The sequence below is a fragment of the Nannobrachium achirus genome (genome assembly GCF_963921795.1).
Source record: "Nannobrachium achirus genome assembly, chromosome: 24".
In the NCBI taxonomy this organism is placed as follows: Eukaryota; Metazoa; Chordata; class Actinopteri; order Myctophiformes; family Myctophidae; genus Nannobrachium; species Nannobrachium achirus.
Genome location: NC_137831.1, coordinates 30,501,890 through 30,525,763, shown reverse-complemented (window position 1 = coordinate 30,525,763; position 23,874 = coordinate 30,501,890). Strand labels below are relative to the sequence as shown.

Here is a 23,874-nt window from a genome sequence, read left to right as displayed (position 1 = left end):
AGATTCGTTCACTGAAATGATTCGTTCACTGAAACGATTGAAGATTCGTTCACTGAAATGATTCCTTCACCGAAACAAACGTTTTTTCCCACCATTAATCTGCTGTGTCTTGTCTCTCTCTCTCTGTGTGTGTCCTCTCCCGTCCAATCAGAGGGCCCAGGAGGAGGTCCACTCCAAGGAGCTGAAGGTCAAGCTGCTGACTGACAGCGTCAACAGCTTCATCGCCAAGGCCCCGCCCACGGCCCACGATGCATTGCGCTCGGAGCTGGACGTGCTCACCGCCAACTACCAGCGCCTCTGTAGCCGCCTGGACGGCAAGTGTAAGACCCTGGAGGTGAGACCCCCGTCTGTCTGTCTGTCTGTCTGCCTGTCTGTCTGTCTGTTGCCTGACTGCAAGCGTCAGACTCTTCACACACTACGTTTCACCACCCACCAACAGGGGGTGGTAATGTGCGGACTGATTTATCAGGCTAGTCTGTCTGTATGTCCGTCTCCAGGGGCGTCACACTAGGGGAGGAAAGTGGGACTGAGTCACTCGGGCCCAAGGTGGAGGGACCTTAATTATTTTATACTTTAGCTATTGAAAAATAGCAGATACAAGCTCACAGCGCGGCACCGAGTGCCGCGCTGCGAGCTTGTAGATCTGCTATTTTTGAAAAGACGTGAACATTTGTGCAAATCTTTGAATAAGTCTATGTGTATTTTTTTTTTGACTGAAATTTTGAGATGGGGGTCCGTGGCCAAATACAGATCATTTTGGGGGTCCTTCACATGAAAAGGTTTGAGCACCACTGACATAGAAACATAGGTTATTAAAAAAAAAAAAAAAAAAAAAAGATTTGCAAAAAAGAAAAATGCACGATTTTTCAAAAATAGCAGATCTACAAGCTTGTATATCTGCTATTTTTCAATCGCTAAAGCATAATTTTCTCTCTCTGCTCTCTCTCTCTGCACGTAACGTCATTCAAATCACGCTCACGTTGAATCACCAATGCAGCACTGGTTAAAACGCAACAAAAGTGGCAGATCGACAAGCTCGAAATTTTGACCCTTTACAATTTTTTCAATTTAGGCATTTAGCAGATGCTCTTAATCCAGAGTTACTTTTGATGCTTTTGCGTGACACGGTTGTATGATGATGTTGTCTACTGTTAATTGTCGCAGTAACGTTGATTTGCGGGAGGAATCAAAACAAAAGTTAGAACTTATGGAGATAAGAGGTTTCTGCCCGACGAGATCTTTGCTGTCTGGCAGAAACCTTGTATGTCAAAAGCTGTTACTTTCCAGACAATAAATAAATAAATGAATAAATAATGGTTCTTTGGTTAAATATTCTTTAAAAAACCTCCTAAACTGCTCTGAATTCTGAAGATGTTTCGTTTTAAGCAAGCGGGGGATAATCCACCACGAGCGGGCGGCGGATATTGAAATTGAAACATAACGCACTGACGCGATGCTAATTAACCCATTTAGGCCTCAACACATTTTTACGCAATATTTTATGCTTTAAATATTAAAAAATAGCAGATATACAAGCTCACAGCGCGGCGAGCTTGTAGATCTGCTATTTTTGAAAAAGTTGTGAAAATGTGTGCAAATCTTTGAATACAGTATTTTCTGGACTATAAGGCGCACCTGACTATAAGGCGCACTGTCAATGAATGGTCTATTTTCAAACTGTTTTCATATATAAGGCGCACCTGACTATAAGGCGCACATAATAGACGCTACTGTTGCGTTATGCATCCAACAGATGGAGCTGTGCTAAAGGGAATGTCAATGTCAATGAATGATCCATATATAAGGCGCACTGGACTATAAGGCGCACTGTAGTTTTTTGAGAAAATTAAAGGCTTTTAAGTGCGCCTTATAGTCCGGAAAATACGGTATATGTTTTTTCAAAGCGAACGTTTGCAACTCAAATTTTGCTTCTGGGTGGTCCCTGGAACTAAATATTTTGAGATACGGGTCTGTGTCCAAATTCATATCATTTTGGGGGTCCTTCACATGAAAAGGTTTGAGAACCACTGACATAGTAGTCTCTCAAGAACCGACTAACTGAGCTCCAGTTAAGTGAAAAGGACCTTTTCTTTGACGATGGCTGGCCAGATTGCTGACATAGAAACATAGGTTTTTTCCAAAAATCTTAGAAGGATTCAAAAGACACTTATAGAATCGGGTCAAAATTCTAATTTTCACGATTTTTCAAAAATAGCAGATCTACAAGCTCGCAGCGCGGCACTTAGTGCCGCGCTGTGAGCTTGTATATCTGCTATTTTCTTTTTATATTTAATGCATAAAATATTGCGTCATAATGTGTTCAGGCCTAAATGGGTTTTAATTAGCATAATGCAATTGCATAATACGCGGAGGGGAGTGCATTATTTCCTGATAACGGCTTGGAGAGTGGATTATCCCCGCTTATGGAGTGGCCTCCGTGCCCCCGCGCTGAAAGTTATATTGAAATTCCATGTTTTTTAGCCGGGGAGAAAAAAAACAACGCTTAACACGGTTACAGCGATGATTATGTGCATTAATTGAGCGCGGCCGCGTCCCCGCGGTCACGCAGAGTATATTCTCCGTTGGTCACGGTGTTAAAAGCTTTTCTTTCCACAATTGAATGATAAAACGCAACAAACCGCCCACCGCTTTCCCAGCCGTGAGGTCTTTTATATCAAGGTAGCCGACGGCGTCGCCCCACGTCTCCTTATTATAAGTGACTTTGGGCTTGTTTTCCTGTAAAGTCGCTTGTAGATAATTAGCGGTTTGCGGGTCGCCGTCGGACGAAAAAACCTCTTTTCTACCACTTTTTCTAGTCACATGTTCAAATACTGGATTCTGATTGGCTAAATTCCGGAGGTTATGGCAGAACAACCGCCGCAGTTGTGTGAGGACGAGATCAATGCGCCTCAGTGTACATCCGGGGACTTCAGGAGGTAGTCGGAACACCTTTCCCCCAACCAACATATGACGGTCGTAGCGGTCCTATGTTTACTAACGTGCGTACGACGTCGCCGATTTATTTGGATCCAATGCAATCCGCCAACTTTAAAGCCCCTTTTCTCTGAACCTATGCCTTTCTGGAAGCGAACAGCCTCTATTTATGGCCGGAACGGTCCTTCTAACTGACGTTAGCTTAGCTGTATGCTAGACATCTTTCTCTGCATGGAGTTGGCGTCATCTGGTGGTGAGTAGAAGATGTTGTTTGTGGAACTATTTGCTGTCGTCGCGGAAGTTTTATAGGCAATAATGATTGTAACTTAATATCCTTGCAAGTTACAACTATGTGTTTTCTTTCATGTATACGGAAAAAAGTGGTAGAAAAGCTATTTACCACTCGGGGTCGGACATTATGCTCTGATAATGTCCTGTGTGAGGGGGTTATCGGACTCGGCTTCGCCTCGTCCAATCACCCCCTCACACAGGACATTATCAGAGCATAATGTCCTCTCACTCGGGGTAAATTGCTTATATCTACATGTTCCATAACTCATAGTTTTTTGGGTTGTTTTTTTCTTTTCGTAAATGAATGTCCTACTTGCATTCAAACTTATATTTGAAAATAGCCGATCTACAAGCTCACAATGCGTCGCGATGCGACAATATTTTCAAATATTTGTATACATTCTAAAACTATGCAGTGCATAATGAGTACTTTCCACTTTTTGTACTTAAAGGAGTAGTTCACCCCCTTTTTTTGCTATTGATTACTCACGCCATGGAGAGTAGAGTTCAATAATACTTTTAGTTACTTTTTTGTCACATTCCTAAGACGAAAAATTTGATTCAAGTAAATTTACCCCCATTGATTCCGGATGGGGACCCGTTTCGAAACGGGTCCCCATCCGGAACGAATGGGGGTACATTTATTGTTATCACATTTTTGTCTTAGGAATGCGACAAAAAACTAAAAATATGATTGAACTCTAGTCTCCATGGCGTGACTAATCAATAGAAAAAAAGTCATTTTGGGGGTGAACTACTCCTTTAAGTACAAGTTTGCTATTTTCACTAGTTTTGTGCGACAGTCTTGTATGATGAAGCAGGGCTTTACTTTACGAGAAAAAAAGAACACACAAATTTGAAACTTGGAGATACGAGGTTTCTGCCCGACAGTGACGATATGCATAAAAGATGTGAATTTGAGGTTGAATGCGAACACTACGGCGGGTGGCACATATTGCCATACCCTGGCACCCCAAAGAGAATCAATTAGTGCCTCCGGAGCAGATTTATATCAAACTGTGGCCTCAGCATTCCAATGCTGTACGTCCATAATATATCATATCATATATGGCTCACGGGTTTGAATCCAACCCAATGTCCTTCCCTCCTGCCATGCTCTCTCTCTCTCTCTCTCTCTCTCTCTCTCTCTCTGTCTCTCTCTATCTCTCTCTCTCTCTCTCTCTCTCTCTCTCTCTCTCTCTCTCTCTCTCTCTCTCTCTCTCTCTCTATATGGGCATAAACGGGTGAAACAGTCTGCATGCTGACAACACTGTCGCCAACTCTCCTGAACTTGAATGCGCATCTTATGCTGAAATAATTGCTCTCTCTGTGTAGAAATCCATGTCATACGTCACATCTCCAGGATTGACTTGATTATGCTTAGTTCAGTGTGGTATCGCGTCTGCACGTCCCTGTGCACGGATACATTAACATATGATCGAGAAAAGTTTGGTTTGCGGGGACCAAATTACTGGGGATTTACATCACCTTGGACGCAGCTAGTGCTCAGGAATTCAAGCGTTAACCTGTGTTGTTATAGAGCTAAATGTTCTCTTTCGTTCTAAATCATAACATTACTTGCTGATACTTGGACAGCCTTGGGCTGTTTAGACAAAAACAAGCACTTGAGAAATATGTGTGTTTTGGATGTGTGTGTGTGTGCGTGTGTGTGCGCATGTGTGTGTGTGTGTGTGTGTGTAATGAATGTGTGGAGGTATAAGCGCAGGTTGTTTAGGCAATAGTTCCACGGTAATAGTGCCATAGCGACACCTCACTTATGGGATGGTATTAATCTCTCCTCTGCTCTTTGGGGTGAAATATTTAGAACGGCAGTAAAAAAAGGTTTATTATTCTGAATACTCTCTCTGTCTGGTTCTCTGGTTTTCTCTCTCTCTCTCTCTCTCTCTCTCTCTCTCTCTCTCTCTCTCTCTTTCTTTTGACTTTTGTGATCAGAGACACTGTTACTGTATACTGTATCTATATCTATATCTGTGTGTGTGTGTGTGTGTGTGTGTGTGTGTGTGTGTGTGTGTGTGTGTGTGTGTGTGCGTGCGTGCGTGCGTGCCTGAGTGTATTAGATATTAGCGCTTGTTGTTGAAAAAATCAAAATTGTTCAAAGACAGCAGATAGCTTGCAGAAGTATGTAAAACAAACATGTAATTCATGTAAATCACTGTCCTAACATCTTAATGTCTTTGTCCATGTATGTGTGCGTGCGTGCGTGCATGTGCGTGCATGCGTGCGCGTGCGTGTGTGTGTGTGTGTGTGTGTGCGTGTGCACGTGCGCGCTGCAGGAGGTGTGGGCGTGCTGGTGTGAGCTGCTGTCCTACCTGGAGCAGGAGAACGCCTTCCTGGACCAGCTGGAGCAGAAGCTGGACGAGACGGACGGCCTCCAGGGCGGCGCCGAGGAGCTGCAGGAGGCGCTGGACGTAAGTGTGCAGCACCGACCGTCTGAGCAGCCAGCAGCTGGATGAAGTTGAAACCAAATTGAGATGGAGAGGCCTTCAGCCAACGAGAAAAAAAGCTTTTCATTTTGCCCGCTTTGAAAATACATAATATTCAAAGATTTGCACACATTTTCATGACTTTTTTCAAAAATAGCAGATCTACAAGCTCGCAGCGCGGCACTCGATGCGACACGTTGTGACAATGTCATAATCGTGTGTGTGTGCGTGCAGGCACTGGAGGTCCTCTTGCGCCACCCGGAGGACAACAGGAACCAGATCAGAGAGCTGTCCCAGACCTTGATGGACGGAGGGGTCCTAGACGAGCTGATCCAGCACAAGCTGGACGCCTTCAACACGCGCTGGGACGAGCTGTTTGGCAGGGTGAGTGCACACATAGACACCAAAGGGGGCTTGAGCCCCTGCCAGTGGCGTCAGTTCAGAAAAAGCTAAGGTATGGCAACATGACTGGTGTCTTGCACGCGCGCCTTCGCGCGTGCATGGCTGGTATGCCAACATGACTGGTGTCTTGCACGCGCGGTATGGCAACATGACTGGTCCAGTCATTTTGCCATACCTTAGCAACAGGCATGATAGATGTATTTAAATTTTTTCCTCCATTTCTACGGTTTCTTGGGCTGGATATGGCAGCCTGGAACAGTTGTTCAAGTGCAGCTAAACATGGCATGTTAGTAAACGTGTCACAATTAACAATAATGCATTGCACATGTGCAGCTGACCTGCGGAACCTGGGAATATACTATTTTGTCAAGATGGGGAGAATAAAAGTGTGGAGAATATAATTATAATTCCTTGTTAAAGTGACCATTGTGTTACATTTTGCATTTGTAGTTATTTTACTGTAATTTAACAACATAATAACCAGCACAGATAGACGATTAAACGGTTATTAAACGGTAGTGAAAATAGGCGATCTACAAACTCACAACGCGGTGTGAAGTGACCCGTTGTGAGCTTGATCGGCTATTTTAACTAGTTTGGGTTCCGGGCAAACATCTAATTTCCCTTCTGGCTCTTTAGCTAAAAAGGTTTGGGAGCAACTGCACTGAAACACATGTATAAAAAAGACACATAACTAACCGTACATGAATTATAAATTAACCATGTACAGGTCTGTAAATGAGAGTGTGCAAATGGAATGCCAATCCATTTGGTTCCATTTGTATACTAAGAGTAATGGGGTGGGGGTTTTTAAAATTTGAAGAAAATGGAGGACTATTAAAGCACAATTTCTGCTAAGCCCACTATACAGAAACATTGTGACATTCACTAAAAGTGTCTGTCTGTCTGTCTGTCTGTCTGACTGTCTGTCTATCTAATGGGGTAGATTCCTGATCGACTGGGAAGGTGTTAAGATACCTCACAGAACAAAGAACGTTCAAGGATGTTTTCGCCGCTTCTCCGAATTCTGCAAGCCATGAGTCTACAGGCCATTATCTCCAAAAAACACTGCTGCACATCCAGTATTGTGTGGCTATGATTCACTGCTTGAATATATACTTTTTACTTCTACTCCACTACATCTCAGAAACCAATATTGTACGACATGCAATGCTTGGCCATCTGGTCAGTGATGTATATCGGACCAGTTACCCATATATTGAGATCCATGTACTGTACAGTATATAGTATATCCCTTTCATGCCCATACATGAAGATCCCTGTCTGAACCAGCCGCACAGATATGGGCTGTCTTCCTCCATATATGGGCATTCCCATATGAAGTCCTGTTAGATATGGGCTTAATATTGATGACATCAGGGATTTCCATATATGGGCATAAAAGGGATGCTGTTAGAGTGGTTCCCAACATACAATGTCTTTTATGCCCATACATGGACATCCCTATCTGAACCAGCCACACAGATATGGGCCATGTCTTGGCCATCTGGCCAGTGAAATATATATCGATGACATCAGGGATCTTCATATATGGGCATAAAAGGGATTCTGGGGAATACCCATATATGGACTTTTACATAGGTGATGTCACCTGTGATATTACCTGTGATGTCACAGTGATGTGTCAAGGGAACCAACCCATTGACTGTAAAAATGTGTACACACATGGCTTCACAGAGACAAGCTGTGACATTTCTCATGGTAAACTACGTTTACTGTAGTTACTATTTGATTATTGTTACAAAACACACATTAACCACTTCAGCCCTGTTTAAACTTGGAAAATGTGTCCGAATCCCCCTGGGAGCCAGTCATGTCGGCAAGTACAGCTTTAGACAGGGACTGAAAATACTTTTTTTTTTTTTTTTAACTAAAACGTGATAAAGCCACTAAAGCATTTCATAAATTTCAGGCTACATTTTACTTAAACGCCAGAGCTTAACTCTGCATGTAAATAAGACTTTTTTAAATGAATGTGAAGAGAAACCGAACATTTTGTGTTGGTCCTCCCAGCATTAGCCTAGCATGCTAACTAACGGTTAGCATCTGTGTAGCTTACCCACTCTTTGTTGCCAAAATACGAAATATCAGGGCTCCATTACTTAGCGATCCTACTTACAGTATTATTCTGTTTATTTCAGTGCCACGTATGTTCCTAACCAACAATTATTAACCACTTTATGATTTTATAATGATTATTAGCATTCATTCTTCTTCGTGGTGTTTTTCACGATCCCGAGGGTCGCTTCCGGTGATCCTCTTCTTCGCTGGTTGAAAAGTTGAGTGCCCGTCTGAGAACGGAAGCTTTTTCCCAATAATAAATAAATACTGTGTGTGTCTATTGTCATAAGCATCCACAGCACAGTTGCACATAATGTATACAATGCCATATATTATTTAAAGCATAGCTGTGTAATTTGAATAGCAAATGTGTTAGTTTCGACTTTCGAGGCAATTCACAGTTATTGGGACACAATAGAAGTCAAGTATTGATTTGAATAGGCCAATTTGTTGGTTTCGAAACAATTCACACACACACGTATCTGCAATACTTAGTAATTAGTTAAAGTTTATTTATTTGACAATAAATGTAGTGTCATTTAACATTGAAAGACAGACGGATAGAACACAGTACTATGCAGTAGATATAGTCATTATTACTTATTGTTTTATGTTATATAATCATTATCTATATAGGATGCGAACAAAATTAAGTTTTACTCTTATGCACCTACACTGTGACAACTGCTGTGGCCAGAATAAGAACAATTTTGTGTTGTGGTATTGTGCCTGGCGCACAATACACAAACTGCATCTTCGACTGGGGCTCCATTTTTTGATTGTAGGCCACACAAAATTTGGTCCTGACTGCTACTTTGGTCAGTTCAAGAAGATGTTACGCAAGTCAGACGTCCACAACCTGGATGACATCGCTAAACTGGTGGATAAAAGCTCAAAGCCCAACATCCCTCAGCTGGTTGGAACAGAGAACGGCCATGTGATGGTAGAGTGCTATGACTGGCAGAAGTTCTTCCAACCATACTTCAGAAGATTGGAGAACATCAAACAGTACCAGCATTTCCGGTGGGTATTCTCTTTGATGCATGTACAGTTGTTCCAAATGTGCTATTTTAACCCATTTAGACCTGGTGCTACCTAGACATTGTTTTACCTTTAACCCTGCATTTATATTTTATATTTCATCACATACAGCTTTGATGCCAGCGAGCCTGGCTTTGTGTTTGCCAAGAAACAACCCAATGGTGAGGAGACCATGTTCCAGCTGCTTCGTGATGTCAAGGTCCTGCCACCGAAGGATGGATTTCCTATCCTACCGCCTCCAGGACTGGACAGAGATAGGCAGAACTATCTGTACAAACAAATACGGGAGTATTGTGAGGAGTATGCCAAAGACACAACGTGTCCTAAGCCACCACCCAGCCCACCACCAAGCTCAAAAAAGTCAAAGAAACCACCCAGAATCTAGACTTGCTATGACATTCTTGCTATGACATTCATAAACGGACATTTTAATGACTTCCCACACTTTTTCACAAATTAAAACGTGTCAACATCCCCCCCCCCTAAATAGCAGATGTACAAGCTGTGAGCATGTACATAACAATGCAATGTTCTTAACTTTTTTAGCACATTGTAATTTGAAACGTATTACTATGCAGGAATTCAATGGCACTCCAGTTGAATTGTGATGGAGATAAAACAATAGAACCAAAGTATTATTTGAAATAGGCCAATTTGCAGGGGCTCATTCATTGCAGATTAATTACCACCATTGTGTTGTGTAAATAAGCCCCGTTTTAAATGAATGAATAGACAGTCTAATGTTATGTATAAATGACAGAAATATTATGTATACTGTTACGTTTTTTATTATACCGACCTGTTGCACATATAACATATATAACACATATAAGTTGTTTACTTAAGATGCTTTTCACGTTCTCTTTGCTCCATTATTACTTACTTTTATTTATTTTATATGATCACTGCATTGTCTGTAAGGATGCCGAACAAAAATATGTTTTACTCTTATGTATCTGTACAAAAGATGTTACAATAAAGTACCACCTTGAACCTCGAAGCTGCAGTCAGATTGTCCTTGTGTCTTCACAACAACATAGGCTACATGCTAGCTCGGTAGCATAGCTGTATCGTGTCTATTGTCTCTGAGAAATGGGTCCCGGTGCACTGCTCTTCTGCTGCGGTCGTGCATCTAATCCAAATTCGATCCAGATGTCCAGATTACACTGTCAATATAAATGTACTGTATATATAAACTGACTAGCGGTCTAGTCTAGCGCCCAATTGCTACGTCTGGCGACTGTTTTGTGATTTCAGTTCGACGTGTGCATATTTTGACTGGCTTTGTCTAACTTGTGATCGTCAGGGATCGATTGGCTGGTACGCTGATAGATACTAGTCCAGTATCGTAACAATTCAGTTATACAGTGTGAATTATTACATCGAAACTGGAACAGCCGCGCCATTCACACTGAAGACTATTGAATGACTGACTGTATCGTGCATTCACTGTCTGCATGCATGCTCGTTTATTGATAATAACAGAGGTGGAAAAAGTACTCAATACTTTACTCAAGTAAAAGTAGCAATACTGAAATATAGAAATACTCTGTTACAAGTGAAAGTCTGGAATTCAAAATGTAAACGTGTAAAAGTGTTTTCAAATAAACATAGTGGAGTAAATGTACAATATTTGGATCCAAGATGTAGTGGAGTAGAAGTAAAACACTCCATTATAACTTCCAAACTATGGCATCCTCTGTTAGCAGGAAATCACTAAAACATAATTTCAACAATAAAGTCCTCATTTGTCTTATAAAGGAAATCAGTAATCAATTTAAGTAATACAATTGTTGTATTACTTAATGGCAATGTAAACGTTTGTTAATAAAGCTTCTTTTATTTGAAACCATATTGCTCTCTACTCCCCATGTGGCGGAGTCAGGTTATTACAAGTCATTATTGAACCAGCGATTTTCGCTCACTACTTCCCCATGTGGCAAAGTCGGGTCATTGCATGTTACATTTTCAACTAAAAAGATGAATTTCTCAAATCTAGTATTTCTGCATGGCATAACTCTATAAGCCATATCTTCAAAACTGTTGGGTCAATCTTCACAACCAATATATCATTTTGTAGCTATGATTCCCAGCTTTCAAATGAAATGAAAAAATGAAAATGGAAAAAATTGCAATGACTAGCTCTCAGGGGTGCTGGGACACAAATAGACATTCTATAAGCTCAAAAAGCATTGTGAGCTTGTAGATCCGCTATTTTTCTAAAGATTTTCATGCATTTTATGCATTCGTAACCTGTGAAATGGGAGCACTTTTAACTCATATGCTGCTATTTTAAACATAGGCGGAACTGTTTTCCTGCCAAATTGTCCTTACCTTTTAACGTGGGCATGTGCACGCATAGTGCATGATCTGTGCGTAGACAAGATGACAGCTTTCGAATAAAAAAAAATCCATTGGAATAGACAAATCCGTTGCCAGGCAGTATCCTGCTGTATCCGCCAGTATTTACATAAGAAAACATTGGAAACAGCCAGCTGTGCGCTATGGTAACACGTGGACACGTTCGCGCACATAGCAGACGATATGTGCGCAGATCATATGCCAGGCGGGTAGAGGAATCAAACTACCAAATAAAAAAAAACGTTTGAAAAAAGACCATTCTATGGCCGTGCAGCTCCTTCCTCCTCCGGTCTAAACAGGAAATACGACCGGATACAGTTAGGAGGCAGGCCTAAAGAGCCAGAATCGGCTATAATCAGCGACCATACTTTTAATCGTTTCATAATGATTAAGTTAATTTCTGGGATCGACGGGCATCGCAGCGTGGTACAGCGGGAAATCAACGGTTTTGACGGGGATCGCGGGAAATGAGTTTAGTACATTTTGAATTCTGGACATACATGTGTTCGAACAGTGCCGTATTGATACTTATATTTATGTTAAAAATGCGAGTATTTCTTCCGTCACTGGTCACATTCATGCCTGGAAAAAGGCGTTGCTTAGTACAGCCAACACTACAGTAGAACAAATAAAACTTCTACACATAGGCAAGACAGATGGCATATAAAACAAGGTTGTATTAAAGTTAATGTACAGCCATTAAATGTTTATTTTGCTCGACATTATCACTGTGAGGGCAATGCATGCATACATTTTAAAAAGTACCAAACTGTTTACTAAGTACCTTTTTTATCTGGAAGATAAGAATGCACTGGCCTATCCCTGTAAGTGTGTGTGGGGGTGTGTGTGTGTGTGTGTGTGTTTAAAAAGAAATAATTGTAGGGTTCAGGGATAACTTTAGTCAGCAAGGTATTACTCTCAATAATGGCCTAGTTATTTTTAATGATCTGTTTTACGCGGCATGTGAGGTATATGTGTGCAGGTTTTGTTCTGTTCTTAAAGACAAGAAAAAAATACATCTTCCAAATAATTCTAGTGGAGTAAAAGTACAATATTTTCCTACAGAGATGTATGAGTAGAAGTAAAAAAAAAAAAGAAAAAAAAAAAAGAATCCCAATGACTAGCATTATATTTTTGAGCGGTGGTCACACCGTCTCCTATACGTGGCCGTGTGTGTGGGTATGTATGCGTCCGTCCGTGTCTGTATGTAGCCTGCAGTACCTTTTCTGACCACACATGTTAAGGGAGGGGCGCTGTTGTTCAGACTCACACACACACATACACACACGCACGCACGCACACACGCAGCCTCCACCGCTCAGTTCACACAAGTGTGATTTTGATTTACTGCCACTCAGCAGAGCCAATCAAAGTCATAAAGAATGATTATTGTGAAGTGCCTGTTGTCATGCAGAACCCTTTCGATTGTGTTCTGATGAACTAATGATGCAATCACGCCTCATTACGCATGCTGCTAATTTCAAGACAAAGCTGTTGGGCTAAACTAAATGTTTATATTACTCCTTCTTCATGATCAGTAGGCTGCTGTCCCAATTATAATCCCAATTATAATGCAATATATTTTGTTAGGCTGCTGCATTGTTACAGTTTAGGCATTTAGCAGATGGTTTTAATCCAAAGCGACTCACAATAAGCAGGTAATACATCAATATAATAAGCAAGATAATACGTCAGTACATCAACAACAATACAACAAATGCATAGGAATATCAATCTAGAAAAATAATAACATACTGTAGGTAGGCCACCCACCTAACCAACTTTTCTAAAAACTAAAAATGCTATCTAGCTTCATGTATGGTCATTGAGGGAAGGGGGGTGTTACAGTAGTGCTATGGGTTTAGGTGGAGTCTGAAGAGGTGAGTCTTCAGTCCACGGCAGAAGCTATAGGGAGTGTAGTCTCACGTAGCCAGACAACTATTCCACAATCTCTGAATGCTATATAGTTAATGCTATTAACTATATAGTTAATGCTATAACATGCTTATATGATTTTTATTTATATAATGATAAATATGTGTGATGTGAGACTGAAACGGAAGTGACGTGGGGGCTTCACTTCCGCTTCATCTCGCACTCATCGTTTCTTCCCCGGTTTGCCAGACTGTATGCCGGGAGCATTTGACCAAATCGCGGAGGCAACAGTCTGGCCACGCGAGACTATAGGGAGTGAGTCTGTAGTTCTAACTGCGGAGTTTATTCCATAGTTTGGGGCCCAGGAGGGCAAATTGTCTAGGACGAGTGGAGTTTTGTCCTGTGGTTAAATGCACCTACTTGTTTAACAATGGGTTTGTGGCCATATTTTAGACCAAATACTGGTTAACTGTAATAATTTCAGCCATTCTGGCCAGTAGTTTTAAATCATCTTGTACACACAACCTGAATGACACGACCGCAGCAGCTAAGCAGGTTTTTGCTTTCCTTTGTCACTTCATTGTACAAAAGAAAAGAAAGAAACATGTAATAAAATAAAATAAACTACCCCAAGCACTTCCTGGCTTTGTGCCAAAGTGTCCTTGAGCAAGACTCTGGACACTAGGGGTGTGACGATAATAACAGAATCGAAAAATATATTTGAATTTGCAATGATCTACAATATCGTTATGCAAACAACAAAATATCGTATCGCTTGGCTTTGTATCGTATCGTTTTACAATGCAAATAATCACTGTATGGATACTAAGTACTTGTGCCTTGTATTCAGCAATTTTAAGGAGGTATTTTTAAAAGATGATTACTTTTCCATTCCATATGGCTACTCTTTGTCTATCGATACATGTGTGTAATCTCTGTGTTCATGTCAAGGTGCGGGGGTTTGTCCATAATATTCTTATTTCTCTAGCAAATACATGGACAGTATATTTAAACACATATTATGTGTTTAAATATACTGTCCATGTATTTGCTAGAGAATCACAGTGTTTAGTTATATCCATAATAATAAATATTTCCCCATAAAAAACCTGCACTATTGACACGTTTCACACAGATTGAATTTCTTGGCTAAATAGTAGCTGTATCGATTTTAAATCATTGAATCTTATCACCATGAATTAACCAATATCGTCCATGTATCGTATTGTCAACCATGTATCGTGATGCGTATCGTATCACTATTAAACGTATCGTTATACCCTGAACGCGTAACACAGTAGTTCTCAAAGTGGGGTCCAGGGAGGGACCCTCTGGGTTCCTTGAGAGTGTTCCAAATGGAACCAAAACATATTATGGGGGTCCTTGAAATTAAAAAGGTTTGAGAACCACAGTGCCCTAGCTGCTCCTGGCAAGCAGGTTTGGCGCCTTGCATCGTTGCCTCCACCATGGGTGTGTGAGCGTGCGTTTCTGAGTGGGTGAATTGTTGGCGCACGCCGTAAAGCACTTCGGAGATAATATGGCACTATAGAAATGGTACAGAAAGACATGTTTACCACGCAGGCCTCAGATTTGTGTACGCCGGCTCTGTGCAACGTTTGTCAAGGGCTTTGTTCGTGTCTGTATTGTGAACTGTGAGAATTGCACCTCTTTAACCCATTTAGGACTGAGGCCGATTCTAAAAACGCCTTCTAAATCCTGACTTAACTTTTCTGACATTAGAAAACATTAGAAAAACATTATGTTGCTATAAAGACCTTATTCACACCGCGGCCAGCTTTGATCACATGACCACGTCGGGTAGCAAGCAGCCAATCAGAAGCTCAAAACAGCATTTTGGGTAAGGCAAGACCCACCCGCTGAAGCTTCTCATTGGCTGCTTGCCACCTGGCGTGGTCATGTGATCAAAGATGGCCACGGTGTGAATAAGGTCTATAGTCACTGTCAGGCAGAAACCTTGTATCTCCAAGTTTCAAGTTGGTATGTTTTTTTTTCGCCCGCAAATGAAAGCCCTACTTCATCATACAAAAGTGTCACACAAAAGTAGTGATAATAGCAGATCTACAAGCACACAACGCCTCGCATCGCGAGGCGTTGTGTGCTTGTAGATCGGCTATTTTCACTATTTTAAATTGATTTTAGAATGATAACAAAAAAAGGAAGGTTTTGGACATACAAGGTTTCCACCCGACAACGATGATATAGCAGCAAGAACCCCAACAGGGGTTTCCGTCTTGAAAGGTATTGGGGTTCCCGTCCAAAATGGGTTAAGAAAGGGGTTCACTCCTTTCTTGTCAGTTGTAAAGTAATTCACTTGTGTTGACGATTGGTTTGCCAATGGCTCATTCACGAAAAATGTGTGCGCGCAGAGCCCGGTGGCCAGAAAATTCGATTCATTCTTATTTCATGAAGCGTTGACTTGGCTCTTTTATATCGAGAGCGGCCACCAGACCGTGACAGTACTAGGTTTCACAGCCACAGCTCTGGAACGGAACGAGACAGAGACACACATTCCCTTTTAGGATTTACCACCCAAATTAAATTCCTGCTTCCAAAACCTTTTCCCCTGCCGGCGCGCGCGTTCCTTTCCCTCATATGAAATAACGTTTTAATCTCTTTAACCTGTTTAACCCATTTAGAACGGGTACACATGTTGTGTATCATTATTTTATGCTTTAACTATTGAAAAATAGCAGATATACAAGCTCACAGCGCGCTATTTTTGAAAAATCGTGAAAATTAGAATTTTGACCCGATTCTATAAGTGTCTTGAATCCTTCTAAGGTTTTTTGAAAAACCTATGTTTCTATGTCAGCAATCTGGCCAGCCATCGTCAAAGAAAAGGTCCTTTTCACTTAACTGCAGCTCAGTTAGTCTGTTCTTGAGAGACTACTATGTCAGTGGTTCTCAAACCTTTTCATGTGAAGGACCCCCAAAATGATATTTATTTGGCCACGGACCCCCATCTCAAAATATTTAGTTCCATGGACCCCCCAGAAGCAAAATTTGAGTTACAAACGTTCGCTTTGAAAATACTTATATTCAAAGATTTGCACACATTTTCATGACTTTTTCAAAAAATAGCAGATCTACAAGCTCGCAGCGCGGCACTCGGTGCCGCGCTGTGAGCTTGTATATCTGCTATTTTTCACTGGTTAAAACCCTCTAAGGCCCACGGTTGTAATATTACAACGTTTGTATTTTATCCAAAAAAAGGTTTAAATCATTTTATTTTAGCTCCCCCTACCACCTAAACACCACCATTGGATTCTATTGTTTAGTATTACAATGCCATTGGCCACAATATTTGCATATAAATACCCCCCACAGGGGCTGACATTCACACCCGCCACACCCGCTGAAATTCCAGAGTTTTGACGAACAACATCTCACTTTTTCATGGAAGCTATACCTCACAAAAACATAAGTAAAATGCCTGTACTATTTTTTTTGGTGATCATTAGAATGTCTAGAACATGTACATATGTTATTATTGTGAAAAATATCCCCCATATGTAAATTAGAGCATGATTTATGATTTTTGATTTATGGCTATAAAATCTTACAAAAACATTTTTTTGAAAAAAACATTACATTTTCCTCTTAATAGGACTCCTACAACACCATCTGATTTTTTTCAATTTTTCATTTCAAGTATTTCTTAATGCGGGCCTTAGAGGGTTAAAGCATTCAATATATCTAGGCCTAAATAGGTTAAGTCCTGAGGCCGATTGCACCACCAGGGGGTCCCCAGCAAAAGTATATTTTTACGTCACAATCATTCTCGCTACTTCATGTGCAGTCTGCTGGCTATTCAAAAAATAGCAGATCTGCAAGATTGCACAGCTGATATTTCTGGAAAAAAAATATTGAAATGTTTGTTGAATAATTGATAATTGAGTACCTGAGACGAATAAGTCCGTATAAAAAAAAAAAAAAAAAAAAAAAAAACATTTTGTTGAGTTAGATTCTTTTTACTTAACTTATTGCGACCGTAGGTCGCATTTACTACCAAAACCTCCACCGGCTGTCTGTCTGTCTGTCTGTCTGTCAGTGAGTGAGTGAGTCCGTCACACTTTTGCCCTGCTCATATCTCCACAACCGTTGCCCCCATCCATGCCAGATTTTACACACACACTCCTTGCCTGCCAAACTACAACCTCCAAGGACCCCCGGAGCCCCAGGGACCCCCAGGTCCCCGGGGGACTCCCAGATGTAAAAAATGACCAAATGTGCAAAAATGACCAAATGACCACCCCAACGGGGCTGCTCACGGGGAATTCCCGGGGACCACCGACTCCTGGTGCTCCAGAACGGATGCAAAAGTGGTGGCGCCCCCAGTGGAGGACGCCCTGCCACTGCAGCGCACATAAAATGCGACCCCACCCCTCATTTCTCACATGGCCCTATTCTAGCCGATTTTTAAAACACATTTTTGGACACTGCTCCTACAGTTTTTGCCCTAAAATCACGAATATCACTACACAGCATGTCTACACTCATGTCATCAACATGGATCAGGAACATTTTGGAAAAACAAATTTTAGCCCTATTTGTGGAGATAAGCCACCTACGGTCGCTTATCTCCCGATTAGGGAGTCTTACTGGTATATATTAGAAATTATAAATCATAATACTTATGGAAAGTGGAAAAACAGTATATCTCCAACCCTTTGTGGAACAACAGTATAAGTCCATACAAGCAATATTCAGCAGTCAAAGGGAGCAGATAACATTAAAACAGACAATTAAACAAAATGAGGGGGGAGTGCATTAACAATTTAACATATTCAAATTTTTATTTGTCTCAATTAGTGTCGTTGCTCCAGAACATTGATTTCACTTTTCTGTAACCCCAAAGATCCATTTAGTTCAGTGGACGTTTTCTGTAAACGCAAAACCCAAAGTCCATTGAGTTCAATTCAATTCAATTTGAGCTTTATTGGCATGAGAAAACATGTTTACATCGCCTAATACGGCTGGCCGTAACAATCGCCAAAGCAAGTTTCAAAACATCAGTGATGTCATTACGTGCGCATCCCGCATCAAAAACTCATTCAAGTCGCCCAGGGACTCATTCATGTCATGGTCCTGGGGTCCCGGGGATGCGCCTCCATTGGAGTCCATGTTAAAATAATGTAATTCTTCTACTTAAGTTGCTATATTAGTTTAGATAGTTTAATGTATTGTGTAAGATAAACACTGTAAAGATTTATTATCAGTTAAACCTGGAACAGCTAAAAACTATTTTCACTAGTTGTTTTCAAAGTGGGGTCCTGGGTCCTTGAGGGAGTTCCAGGGGGTCCCCAGATAAATGATAGTTAGGAACCAAATAGAACTTTATAGGTCTGTAACTCGGTGAACAAATGGAACCAAATGGACCTGTTCCATTTGTACTCTAACCCTAACCCTAGTATTTTAACATTTAATACAAATTGGGGTCCCAGTGATATAAATATAATTAAATGGGTGTCTGTAGCCTAGTGTATTTAGAAATCCTAGTTCTAAGTTCAAACATTAGCCAAATTGTAAAATAAATATAAGAAATAGGCAAACATTTTGAAAATAGACGATCTACAAGCTCACAGCGCTCGAAAACATTGTATTGAGGACTCATAAAACATTTCTGGGACCCATTTGAATGACCACCTGTGGGTCCCGGGACCCATTACATTGAAAACCTAGTAACATCACTGAAACATAATAAAAACAGTTGAGAATGGGGAACATAAAATGGTAAATGGTGCGTTTATATAGCGCTTTTATCCAAAGAGCTTTACATAGATTGTGCATTACATTCACCCATTCACGCACACATTCATACACCGGTGGCAGAGGAAACCATGCAAGGCACCAACCTACTTACCGGGAGCAATTAGGGGTTCAGAGTCTTGCCCAAGGACTCTTCGACATTAACTCAGGGGGAGTCCGGATTCGAACTGGGAACCCTTCGGGAACCCTTCGTGCTCTAATAACGGTTTCTCTACCCCTGAGCTATGCCACCCCATAATACAGTATACAGTTGGAGGGGGTACAGCATTGTGTAAACAGAGCTATGTCACATTTTGTTGTTTTGTACAGTATGGGTATGAAGCTTTTTGGGACAAATTTATTTTTTCTCAATACGGTTTCAATAGTATACAAATCAAGGAAAAGAAAAAAGTGTTTAAAGGTAGCAGCTCTGTTTATACTGTACTGTACTGTATGTGCAGTAGGTCTGGATGCCGTTCAATGGTTTGTAGTCCTTAGGGTGGTGTATTCCATTCTCTAGCATTCTTTTATTGCAACAGTTCACAAATATTGCTGCTGTGTTCGCACATTGTTGTATTTCTCCCAGTATATGGGAGAAAAGAAACGGTATGGGAGTCTTTTGTTCAACAGGCTTTTGGGGCAAATAAATACATATACTGTACATAGGGGCAGCATAGCTCAGGGGTAGAGAAACCGTTATTAGAGCACGAAGGGTTCCCGAAGGGTTCCCAGTTCGAATCTGGGCTCCCCCTGAGTTAATGTCGAAGAGTCCTTGAGCAAGACTCTGAACCCCTAGTTGCTCCCGGTGAGCAGGTTGGTGCCTTTCATGGTTTCCTCCGCCACCGGTGTATGAATGTGTGTGTGAATGGGTGTATGTAATGCGCAATCTATGTAAAGCGCCTTGGATAAAAGTGCTATATAAATGCACCATTTACCATTTACTGTACATATCCAATATCAATTTGGGGGTCCTTGACGTTGCAAAGTTTGAGAACTATACTGGCCTATGTGGTCATGTCGACACATTTTCCAGTAACCAATCGGCAGGCTGGCGTGTTGACCAGGTGATATTTGCTGTGCCCACCCAGGTGTTGCCAACTCACAGCAATTAAGCTAATGTCCGTGATCAGCGGCTCTCTCGCTCATATTTTAAATTGTGTGTGTGCGAACGCGTGTGCACGTGCCGTGACTGATGAGTGAAACCTGGCTGTTTAATGAGCGTGTTGCATTTGGTGAAGAGGCCCGTTTGCAAAGGGAAACGGACTGGTTTGCTACGGCGGAAGGTCAATACGTGTGTTTGTTTTAACAGCCAATTTAATCTCACTCAACAGTTGGAGGATTAAAAATATAAAAAAATGATTGAAAGAATGGCTGCGCTTTTGAATCTGCAAATTTTGTGTGACGCTTTAGTATAATCGAGTATGTGTGTTTATCTACCAAAAAATAATATTAATAACAAAAAAATGTTAAAATTATGGAGATAAGAGGTTGATGCCTCTAGCGTTTTGTGTGTGTGTGTGTGTGCGCGCGCGCGCGCGCGTGTGTGTGTGTGTGTGTGTGTGTGTGTGTGTGTGTGTGTGTGTGTGTGTGTGTGTGTGTGTGTGTGTGTGTGTGTGTGTGTGTGTGTGTGTGTGTGTGTGTGTGTGTGTGTGTGTGTGTGTGTGTGTGTGTGTGTGTGTGTGTGTGTGCGCTATACTTATGGGGACTAAACCCATGTTCACACAGTCACCTGCAGGGGACCTCTGACAGTGTGGGGACAAAATAGTAGTTCCCCACAACGGTTAGTTAGGGGTTAGGTTTAGGGATAGAGGTTAGGGTAAGGCCACAGGACTTGCATAAAAATGAATGGAAGTCTATGTAATGTCCTCACAAGTGATGTAAATATATAGAGTGTGTGTGTGTGTGTGTGTGTGTGTGTGTGTGTGTGTGTGTGTGTGTGTGTGTGTGTGTGTGTGTGTGTGTGTGTGTGTGTGTGTGTGTGTGTGTGTGTGTGTGTGTGTGTGTGTGTGTGTGTGCGCGTGTGCGTCCGTGCGTGCGTGCGTGCGTGTGCGCGTGTGTGTGTGTGTGTGTGTTTGTCTCGCAGGGTTAGCACGATGGCAGCTCAAGACTATACATAGCGTAATCATCCCCCGGATTAGCGCTGGTCACCTGCACATACATGCGCACACATGCACGTGCACACACACATGCAAAGACATCATCTCTCTCTCTCTCTCTCTCTCTCTCTCTCTCTCATTCTCTCCTTACCCCATGGCACTCTCCCTTTCATCCTCTCTTTCTCTAACACACACACACACACACACACACAGGGGGTTTATGATGTCAGCGCAGTGTGACTAATCTGCTCAGTGACCATGAGACAAAGAGAGAGAGACAGAGACAGAGACAGAGAGAGAGAGGGGACAGGGGGAAAAGAGTGATAGTGGACGGACAGAAGGGAGGAGAGGAGAGGATAGATGGGTAAACAGACAGTGGTCGCCGTAGCTACGGTGCGTAGCGCAGTGATTGGTTATCGATAGTTGTCATTGACGACCGCGGCGACGACAACAGAGATGAGACTGAAAGAGACTCCACGCAGTCCGTCCTACCAGAGGGTACACAACCGTGTGTGTGTGTGTGCGTGTGTGTGTGTGTGCGTGCGCGCGCGCGCGCGTGCATGCGTGCGTGCGTGCGTGCAGAAGAATGTTGTTAGTAGTACCCTGGGTGTGAAAGCATCCGCGTCAGCGCTGGCTATTCATTGTACATCTGCTATTTCTGTGTGAGAAGAAACTAATTTAGAAGGCATTGGTAGAATCTTAATGGGTTAAAATGTGTCTGTGTTTAAAGGAGTAGTTCACCCCCAAAATGACTTTTTTTCTATTGATTAGTCATGCCATGGAGAGTAGAGTTCAATAATATTTTTTGGTTTTTGTCACATTCCTAAGACAAAAATTTGATTCGAGTATTCTTATAAATTTACCCACATTGATTCCGGATGGGGACCCGTTTCGAAACGGGTCCCCATCAGCAACGAATGGGGTAAATTTATTGTTATCACATTTTTGTCTTAGGAATGCGACAAAAAAACTAAAAATATCATTGAACTCTAGTATCCATGGCATGACTAATCAATAGAAAAAAAGTCATTTTGGGGGTGAACTACTCCTTTAACGTGTGTGCATGCATGCTCAAATTATTGGACACAACAGAGGGTATGCGCATGCATAAATTGCAAATCGAGTGGCAAAGTGAGCTGCCCTTTTATCCGTCTGTAAAAAGTGCCCTCTCCAGACCGTGAATGTAGTTTTTCACTATGGTGAAAGAAATGCAAATGCCCCTCTTTCCATGCCATATACCTGAAGGCAGCATTCAAGAGAATTGCCTTGTCCAAACTCTCCTGAACTTGAACGCAGCATCTTATGCCGAACGAATTGCCCTCTCTGTGTAGAAATCCATGCCGTTACGCCACATCTCCAAATATTGCCTTTTTTATGCTTAAGTTTAGTGTGGTATCAAGTACCGGAAATAGCCGACCTCCAAGCTCACAACGCGTCGCAGCGCGACGCGTTGTGAGCTTGGAGGTCGGCTATTTTCCATATTTTCACCAAAAGGCCTTTTTTTTTTTAAATGTCAGCCCCTGCCTCTCTAACATTCTCTGCTCGTCCGTGTGTGTGTGCGTGTGTGTGTGTGTGTGTGTGTGTGTGTGTGTGTGTGTGTGTGTGTGTGCGTGCGCTCACAGGCGGTGCGCAGGCAGAAGGAGCTCCAGCAGAGCGTGCACTGGGCCCAGGAGAATGACAAGGCCCTCCGGCTCATCCAGGAGAGTCTGGCCAACACGGACCGCCACCTCACCGCCTACCTGCACGACCACGTGGACGCACAGCAGCTGCCGCAGGAGGCGCAGGTACTGTATGACCCCCCCCCCCCCCCCCCCCCCCTCAGCCCTCTACCGCAGGGGGTCCGGGACCCCTAGGGGGTCCTCTGAGTTACAGCAGGGGGTCCTTCAAATCTTTGAGCGATAGAAACTTTTCTTCTTCTTTTTTTAGGCTAACCACTTGAAGCCTAATATGTCCATATTCTGATAACTTTAGACAAAAATAGCAGATCTACAGTACAAGCTCACAACGCCTGATGGAGGGGAAAGGAACTGGTTGGAATAACGTGTTCCTTCCACGAGTTGCGTCCAACCGGGGAAACTGCCCCCTGTTAGGTGATAAGAAGCGGCGTGATCACTCCTCATGCATTGAAGGATGACTTCAGTTCGTTGCTTACCCCAGCGCAAGGATTACAGCCTAGCCTTAGGCAATTGACACTGGGTAAAAAATGGGTTACAGAAATCGTGGGGCAAAAAAGAACCCCACAACAAATGTGGTTCTATGTATTCAATTCATCAACAACTCAATAATACAAGCACTATGTAAAAAGGAGAAACAGGAAAAACTGGCGGTAAATGCCACCTCCTTTCGGCGTCACCGCTGGTTTTCTATCTGACTAACATTAATAGTTACATGTCTGATTGATGCCTGATAATATTCCTGGAATGGAGTGTGTCTGGTCGGCAGTTAATGCAAATAGCGATCACCATATCTTCTCCATCTTTTTTCTTTGTCTTACTACGTCTAAAAAGACCCTGGAAAGTTATCTTCAAAAAGAAAACAGCTCTTGAAAAAAAATTAAAAGAAACAAAAGTAAAAACATA

At 42.0% G+C, this 23,874-nt stretch overlaps 1 protein-coding gene across 1 annotated transcript in view; it reads left to right on the top strand.

The window, feature by feature from the left end:
- Positions 1-23,874, top strand: part of LOC308280209 (dystrophin-like) — a gene marked incomplete at both ends in the record, with an annotated part of 562,770 nt that overhangs the window by 371,823 nt on the left and 167,073 nt on the right. Inside the window, 4 exon segments of the mRNA XM_080720472.1 lie at positions 152-334; positions 5,520-5,654; positions 5,904-6,053; positions 22,918-23,079. Of these exon segments, the coding sequence (XP_080576598.1) occupies positions 152-334; positions 5,520-5,654; positions 5,904-6,053; positions 22,918-23,079 (630 nt within the window).